The sequence below is a fragment of the Dendrobates tinctorius genome, unplaced genomic scaffold, assembly GCF_039654945.1.
Source record: "Dendrobates tinctorius isolate UK_male_01 unplaced genomic scaffold, ASM3965494v1 ptg000030l, whole genome shotgun sequence".
Lineage (NCBI taxonomy): Eukaryota > Metazoa > Chordata > Amphibia > Anura > Dendrobatidae > Dendrobates > Dendrobates tinctorius.
This window is the reverse complement of record NW_027361698.1, coordinates 20,029,294-20,038,565: the sequence shown is the minus strand read 5'-3', so window position 1 is coordinate 20,038,565 and position 9,272 is coordinate 20,029,294. Positions and strand designations below refer to the sequence as shown.

The 9,272-nt window shown below is 47.9% G+C and overlaps 1 protein-coding gene across 1 annotated transcript; it reads right to left on the bottom strand.

Moving 5' to 3' along the window:
* Positions 1-1,259: 1,259 nt before the first annotated feature.
* NEUROG2 (neurogenin 2) lies at positions 1,260-8,769 on the bottom strand. Its single transcript, XM_073571941.1, has 2 exons — positions 8,453-8,769; positions 1,260-2,840 (listed from the first exon to the last, which is right to left on the bottom strand). The coding sequence occupies exon 2, from the start codon at positions 2,837-2,839 to the stop codon at positions 2,198-2,200; it is 642 nt and encodes a 213-aa protein (XP_073428042.1). The 5' UTR covers position 2,840; positions 8,453-8,769; the 3' UTR covers positions 1,260-2,197.
* Positions 8,770-9,272: the final 503 nt, after the last annotated feature.

Below are 9,272 nucleotides of genomic sequence, written 5' to 3'. Positions count from 1 at the left end.
GTGTTGTATATTAAGATGTACGTCCCCAATAAACACAAGGGAGACATAACCAGCCGTGCATTACATATACACATGTTCAGGAGCTAAAACTACATTTCTAGCTCATTTTGGTATAAATAGAAAAAGCGACAAGCCCTGAGGTCATCCCTTTCTTCCATAATCGTATGGACCCCTTATTTATCCTCCTACCCCAAAACCTGAATAGTCTGTTTTCTCACCTTCTCCCCACACGTCATAGTCTACCCTCAATGAATGTCTCTACATAGGATACCACATCTTATAATGCTGAGTATTATATTGGCCGGTTGGAAAAATCCATGTACAGACATAGGAAATCCCAAACCGCTAGTTCATTCTTTTAAAACCATCTCTGTTCATTTATTGTTTTAATAACATTCCTATTTTTGTCGATCTATCCATGTAGCTAATGTTTATTTGTAGCTTACACAGTTTTATTGGAAATGCACATCGAGTAATTAATAGGACATTTATCACACGACCGGAAGGTTTTGTATATCAGATGAAACGAAGAAAGTCTGGTTTATTGTAACTTTCTGACAATTAACGGTATCATTCTAGGGATAGTGTTTCTTGACACTGATGTTTTTTCTATGCTGCAATCAGACGTCTGTTGTTTTTTCACATCTGCAACAAAAAATGGTCCTGTGTCATCAGTGGGTTTTTCACATGGGTGAATAGATTAAAAAAAAAATTTAAGTTTCTCCTATTCTTTGCAATGTTAGATGCTGACCGCACACAGATCCCATTCGTGTGCAGTGGGTGTTTTACAGACCCATAGATTTGTATTTGGTACTTTTCATCCGTGTTGTCAGAAATAGACATTATCTCGGTCAGTTTTGTATGGACACACAATCCGTGAAAAAACACAAATGTGAACAGCCCCATAGACTTTAATGGGTACCTATTGCACAACGGACACAACACATACTTCTTATTAATACCATATTTTTATAGAATTTGGATTTACCAATAGTCATCCCAAGTTTAGCAAATGACTATCTGATAAGGTGATGACATCTGCTTAAAATGCCAATTTCTTTAGTTGAGGTTTTATATTTTATAATTTCATTATTTTCTTCTGTTTTAGACCTCAGTGACACTTTTCTTGGTGTACAATATGTATGAGGAAATATTTGGGTTTTGATAGAATTAGTTACTTGACCTTTTACACTATCGCCCTGTGATACAGCACTTTGTACGACGCCACAAAATATATAAAAGAGTGACATAGACAAGAGTTAGGAAAATTAGACATTTTATTTAATAATTATAAACACAAGATCTGCTTGTCTTGTAAATACATTCTAGAATAAACTCTTTGAAATATACAAAAATAATAAAAAAATAATACATATACTCCGTGAAATCATCATCTGTAATAAATAAAAGTGAGCACATGTATCTGATCACAGCGATCATCCTCGTCTGCTGCACTCATTTAATCTTCTGGAAGAATAGGGGCTCCTTTTCCTCTGAATGCACAGATAAATAATGTATGAAGGAAACCTCCCTTTCCATTTTCCCCCCTTTTTCTCCTTTTCTTAGTGAGTTCAGCCTAAATTTTCACGCTTTCATTCAAGGGGTACAAAAGCTTACAAATTATACAATGACTTCTAACCTGGCCCTCTGGCAAGCAACATTTTTTTTTTTTTTTACAAATAAATCATAGAGGACAGATGGAAACGGGCAGATAGAATGACAGAACAAAAAGGTATTGTGACAAAATCTGGCAAAGTGAACGAAGTGCAAGTCAGAGGGAAAGTTCGGATTGACACATTAAATTCCCACAACGATTTCCAAGCAGTGGGAAATAAACAGATGCAGCAGAGTCGCCCTTATCTATGGACACGAGGGTCTGAAGACCACCAGCTACTAACAGCTGATTATCCCCTTGGCTTATAAAATGGATTTGGTTGTTTGTAGGAACTTTCTGGCAGACCTACTTGTTTCTCTGACATAGAGATTCCCTAGCCCTGATTACTATCACGGTCACAGTTCCGTCATGTAGTTTGTGCTTTCTCCACTCAAGCAGTAAGAACATGTCGTTGGCATCCAGAGAAAACAATGGCATCTGGGGAGGAAGACCCCACAAGGTTTAAACATATGGGATTCCCATACTCTCCCCCATATATCCCTTGTTTGTTGGTCCCAACATATGTACAATGACCAGTCAGAGCTATTTGGTGATCAGGTAAGAGAGGTTTTGCTGGGTGAGGGCTCCATGTAAGAGGCGATCAGCAGGTTGCCAGTAATCTAGGATGTCCGAGGTGGAGCTTGCAGGACTAGCAGGGGACAGTGGGCCGCAGGATGAAGAGGGAGAGGATGTGCAGCTCCACGAGGAAGCAGAAGGGCTTGGAGAAGGCGGGGAGTCATGGATCAGCACAGAAGACGTGGTGCAGCCGTGAAGTTGGTCTGCCAGGCGTAGGGTCTCAGACAGCGCCCAGATGTAGTTGTGCGCAAAGCGTAGGGTCTCTATCTTGGTAAGCTTGGCATCCTCAGGAAAGGTGGGCAGCACTTCCCTGAGTGCATCCAGGGCAGAGTTCAGGTGGTGCATGCGGTTTCTTTCCCGATTATTAGCTTTCAGGCGGCGGGTTTTTTTGATCTTCAAGACAACTTCACCATTTTTATTGTTGCGGGTACGGTTACGCCTGGGCTTCTTGGTGGCATCTGCGCCCATTATTCCATCTTCTGATTGTAGGCTAGGGGTGAACTGCTGCTCATCATCAGAGGTGCAGGGCTGAGGTGACAGACTGGAGGTGGACATGGAGCAAGGTGACGACATCTCCTCCTCTCTGTACTCGCTCTTTACCAACACCATTCTGTAATGAGAGAGACATGAAATTATACCCTGTGCCAGGACATGGATCACACAGATAGTAGTGTGGTATTATAGGACTGCACAGGACACACTGATGTAGCAGGGCTGTATTATAGGACTGCACCGGACACACAGATGTAGCAGGGCTGTATTATAGGACTGCACCGGACACACAGATGTAGCAGGGCTGTATTATAGGACTGCACCGGACACACTGATGTAGCAGGGCTGTATTATAGGACTGCACCGGACACACTGATGTAGCAGGGCTGTATTATAGGACTGCACCGGACACACAGATGTAGCAGGGCTGTATTATAGGACTTCACCGGACACACAGATGTAGCAGGGCTGTATTATAGGACTGCACCGGACACACAGATGTAGCAGGGCTGTATTATAGGACTGCACAGGACACACTGATGTAGCAGGGCTGTATTATAGGACTGCACCGGACACACTGATGTAGCAGGGCTGTATTATAGGACTGCACCGGACACACAGATGTAGCAGGGCTGTATTATAGGACTGCACCGGACACACAGATGTAGCAGGGCTGTATTATAGGACTGCACCGGACACACAGATGTAGCAGGGCTGTATTATAGGACTGCACCGGACACACAGATGTAGCAGGGCTGTATTATAGGACTGCACCGGACACACAGATGTAGCAGGGCTGTATTATAGGACTGCACAGGACACACTGATGTAGCAGGGCTGTATTATAGGACTGCACCGGACACACTGATGTAGCAGGGCTGTATTATAGGACTGCACCGGACACACAGATGTAGCAGGGCTGTATTATAGGACTGCACCGGACACACTGATGTAGCAGGGCTGTATTATAGGACTGCACCGGACACACAGATGTAGCAGGGCTGTATTATAGGACTGCACAGGACACACAGATGTAGCAGGGCTGTATTATAGGACTGCACCGGACACACAGATGTAGCAGGGCTGTATTATAGGACTGCACCGGACACACAGATGTAGCAGGGCTGTATTATAGGACTGCACCGGACACACAGATGTAGCAGGGCTGTATTATAGGACTGCACCGGACACACAGATGTAGCAGGGCTGTATTATAGGACTGCACCGGACACACAGATGTAGCAGGGCTGTATTATAGGACTGCACAGGACACACTGATGTAGCAGGGCTGTATTATAGGACTGCACCGGACACACTGATGTAGCAGGGCTGTATTATAGGACTGCACCGGACACACAGATGTAGCAGGGCTGTATTATAGGACTTCACCGGACACACAGATGTAGCAGGGCTGTATTATAGGACTGCACCGGACACACAGATGTAGCAGGGCTGTATTATAGGACTGCACAGGACACACTGATGTAGCAGGGCTGTATTATAGGACTGCACCGGACACACAGATGTAGCAGGGCTGTATTATAGGACTGCACCGGACACACAGATGTAGCAGGGCTGTATTATAGGACTGCACCGGACACACAGATGTAGCAGGGCTGTATTATAGGACTGCACCGGACACACAGATGTAGCAGGGCTGTATTATAGGACTGCACCGGACACACAGATGTAGCAGGGCTGTATTATAGGACTGCACCGGACACACAGATGTAGCAGGGCTGTATTATAGGACTGCACAGGACACACTGATGTAGCAGGGCTGTATTATAGGACTGCACTGGACACACTGATGTAGCAGGGCTGTATTATAGGACTGCACCGGACACACAGATGTAGCAGGGCTGTATTATAGGACTGCACCGGACACACTGATGTAGCAGGGCTGTATTATAGGACTGCACCGGACACACAGATGTAGCAGGGCTGTATTATAGGACTGCACAGGACACACAGATGTAGCAGGGCTGTATTATAGGACTGCACCGGACACACAGATGTAGCAGGGCTGTATTATAGGACTGCACCGGACACACAGATGTAGCAGGGCTGTATTATAGGACTGCACCGGACACACAGATGTAGCAGGGCTGTATTATAGGACTGCACCGGACACACAGATGTAGCAGGGCTGTATTATAGGACTGCACCGGACACACAGATGTAGCAGGGCTGTATTATAGGACTGCACAGGACACACTGATGTAGCAGGGCTGTATTATAGGACTGCACCGGACACACTGATGTAGCAGGGCTGTATTATAGGACTGCACCGGACACACAGATGTAGCAGGGCTGTATTATAGGACTGCACAGGACACACTGATGTAGCAGGGCTGTATTATAGGACTGCACCGGACACACTGATGTAGCAGGGCTGTATTATAGGACTGCACCGGACACACTGATGTAGCAGGGCTGTATTATAGGACTGCACCGGACACACTGATGTAGCAGGGCTGTATTATAGGACTGCACCGGACACACTGATGTAGCAGGGCTGTATTATAGGACTGCACGGGACACACTGATATAGCAGTGTTGTATAAGACTGACCTGGACACACAGATGTAGCAGTGCCGTGTTATAGGCCTGTACAGAACACACAGATGTAGCAGGGCTGTATTATAGGACTGCACCGGACACACAGATGTAGCAGGGCTGTATTATAGGACTGCACCGGACACACTGATGTAGCAGTGCCGTGTTATAGGACTGCACCAGACACACAGTTGTAGCAGGGCTGTATTATAGGACTGGACCGGACACACAGATGTAGCAGGGCTGTATTATAGGACTGCACCGGACACACAGATGTAGCGGTGCCGTGTTATAGGACTGCACCGGACACACAGTTGTAGCAGGGCTGTATTATAGGACTGCACCGGACACACAGTTGTAGCAGGGCTGTATTATAGGACTGCACCGGACACACTGATGTAGCAGGGCTGTATTATAGGACTTTACCAGGCACAGATGTAGCAGGGCTGTATTATAGGACTGCACCGGACACACAGTTGTAGCAGGGCTGTATTATAGGACTGCACTGGACACACTGATGTAGTAGGGCTGTATTATAGGACTGCACCGGACACACTGATGTAGCAGGGCTGTATTATAGGACTGCACCGGACACACAGATGTAGCAGGGCTGTATTATAGGACTGCACCGGACACACAGATGTAGCAGGGCTGTATTATAGGACTGCACCGGACACACTGATGTAGCAGGGCTGTATTATAGGACTGCACCGGACACACTGATGTAGCAGGGCTGTATTATAGGACTGCACCGGACACACTGATGTAGCAGGGCTGTATTATAGGACTGCACCGGACACACTGATGTAGCAGGGCTGTATTATAGGACTGCACGGGACACACTGATATAGCAGTGTCGTATAAGACTGACCTGGACACACAGATGTAGCAGTGCCGTGTTATAGGCCTGTACAGAACACACAGATGTAGCAGGGCTGTATTATAGGACTGCACCGGACACACAGATGTAGCAGGGCTGTATTATAGGACTGCACCGGACACACTGATGTAGCAGTGCCGTGTTATAGGACTGCACCAGACACACAGTTGTAGCAGGGCTGTATTATAGGACTGGACCGGACACACAGATGTAGCAGGGCTGTATTATAGGACTGCACCGGACACACAGATGTAGCGGTGCCGTGTTATAGGACTGCACCGGACACACAGTTGTAGCAGGGCTGTATTATAGGACTGCACCGGACACACAGTTGTAGCAGGGCTGTATTATAGGACTGCACAGGACACACTGATGTAGCAGGGCTGTATTATAGGACTTTACCAGGCACAGATGTAGCAGGGCTGTATTATAGGACTGCACCGGACACACAGTTGTAGCAGGGCTGTATTATAGGACTGCACTGGACACACTGATGTAGTAGGGCTGTATTATAGGACTGCACCGGACACACAGATGTAGCGGTGCCGTGTTATAGGACTGCACCGGACACACAGTTGTAGCAGGGCTGTATTATAGGACTGCACCGGACACACAGATGTAGCAGTGCCGTGTTATAGGACTGCACCGGACACACAGTTGTAGCAGGGCTGTATTATAGGACTGCACCGGACACACAGTTGTAGCAGGGCTGTATTATAGGACTGCACCGGACACACAGATGTAGCAGTGCCGTGTTATAGGACTGCACCGGACACACAGTTGTAGCAGGGCTGTATTATAGGACTGCACTGGATACACTGATGTAGCAGGGCTGTATTATAGGACTGCACTGGACACACTGATGTAGTAGGGCTGTATTATAGGACTGCACCGGACACACAGATGTAGCGGTGCCGTGTTATAGGACTGCACCGGACACACAGTTGTAGCAGGACTGTATTATAGGACTGCACCGGACACACAGATGTAGCAGTGCCGTGTTATAGGACTGCACCGGACACACAGTTGTAGCAGGGCTGTATTATAGGACTGCACCGGACACACAGATGTAGCAGGGCTGTATTAGGGTATGTGCACATGGTGCGGATTCTGCTGTGTTGTACAGTACCTTTATTTCCCATGGAAATTAAAAAAAGCTGTGCACATGCTGCGGACTTTTCCGCGTGGTTTTGCTGCGGTTTACAATCCGCAGCAGGTCAATTGTTTGGTGCAGAAATGCTGCAGTTTTACACCTCATCCATTATGAGGTGTAAAACCGCAGGGCAAAACCGCAGATAAACCGCAGGACTTTGTCCAGCGGATTTACCTGCGGTTTTCTCTCCAAAATCCGCACACCAAAAAAACTACGTGTGCACATCGCCTCATAGGACTGCACCGGACACACAGATGTAGCAGTGCCGTGTTATAGGACTTTACCAGGCACAGATGTTGCAGTGCTGTGTTATAGGACTGCACCAGACACACAGATGTAGCAGTACCATGTTATAGGACTGCAGCGGACACACAGATGTAGCAATGATGTATTATAGGACTGCACTGGACACAGATGTAGCAGCACCGTGTTATAGGCCAGCACTGGACACACAGATGTAGCAGTGTGGTATTATAGAACTGCAGTAAACACAGAGATGTAGCAGGGCTGTATATAAGACTGCACCGGACACACAGATGTAGCAGTGCCGAGTTATAGGACTTTACCAGGCACAGATGTAGCAGTGCCGTGTTATAGGACTGCACCGGACACACAAATGTAGCAATGCTGTATTATAGGACTGCACCGGACACACAGATGTAGCAGTGCCGTGTTATAGGACTTTACCAGGCACAGATGTTGCAGTGCTGTGTTATAGGACTGCACCAGACACACAGATGTAGCAGTACCGTGTTCTAGGACTGCAGCGGACACACAGATGTAGCAATGATGTATTATAGGACTGCACCGGACACAGATGTAGCAGCACCGTGTTATAGGCCAGCACTGGACACACAGATGTAGCAGTGTGGTATTATAGAACTGCAGTAAACACACAGATGTAGCAGGGCTGTATATAAGACTGCACCCCACACTGATGTAGCGGTGCTGTGTTATAGGGCTACACCAGACACACAGATGTTGCAGAGCGGTGTTTGTCATTTCCTCCCTGCAGGATGTCTGTAAATAACTGCAGGAATTCTTCCTGAAACCACTGCATGCTGTGGGAAGTGACAGACTCGGCTCTGCTACATGCGGTGCAGCCCCTCTGTAATCCCCTCCCAGGCTGGGCACTGACCTGCGGCTGAGGTGATGCTGCGGGCGGCTCCGCTCTCCTGGCACGCGTCCTGCTGTGGAGAAGTGAGGCTGCTGTGGCCGGGCGGCTGTGTGTCTGGCACACGACCCTCCTCATAGCCCTTATATAGCGCCCCGCTACAATCAGCGCTGCCCCGGGGCACAGCGCCCCCTCCCCGCCCGGATTACTCTCCTCAGCATCCCTCATCCTCGCACTTCTCCACTCCTGGTGCTCAGGTCTGTTGTTCTCTGGCTCCGCCCCCTTCTGCCCCCTGTCACTGGCTTTGGTATCCTCCGCTCCCCGCCTGCTGATTGGTGGCTCCCGCTCGCCTGAAGCGTGCCGCTAATTTTATTAATGAATAGTGAGGGGAGCAGCCAATGGCGGCGCCGGGACGGGGGGCAGCGAGACACGCGTGTGCGGGAGCAGCTGAGGGTGAGGCGGGGGCGGGAGGCAGCTGCCTGCGAGCAGCCATTATCTCACCGTGCGACCACTGCCCCCACCCTGAAGAAGAGACCTGGACAGAGTGTCCGGGATACTGGAGTTCTGGATGCGAAACACTCAGAGCAGCGCTTATGTATTCTGCGCTCATCACCACCCTCGTGTTGGTTTCTTATTCGGCAATTTTTTCTTTTCTGTTTTTTATAGGTTTAACAACAAAAAATAAGCATCACACTAATAACATACAATGTGGCGAGGAGCCCTGATGTGATTACACTTACCAGCTACGACAACTATAAAACTGGCACAAAAGAGCGTTGAAGAAAGGGTTAAATGACATTGGGCCAATGATCTCACACTGCAGACATATACAGTTAGGTCCATA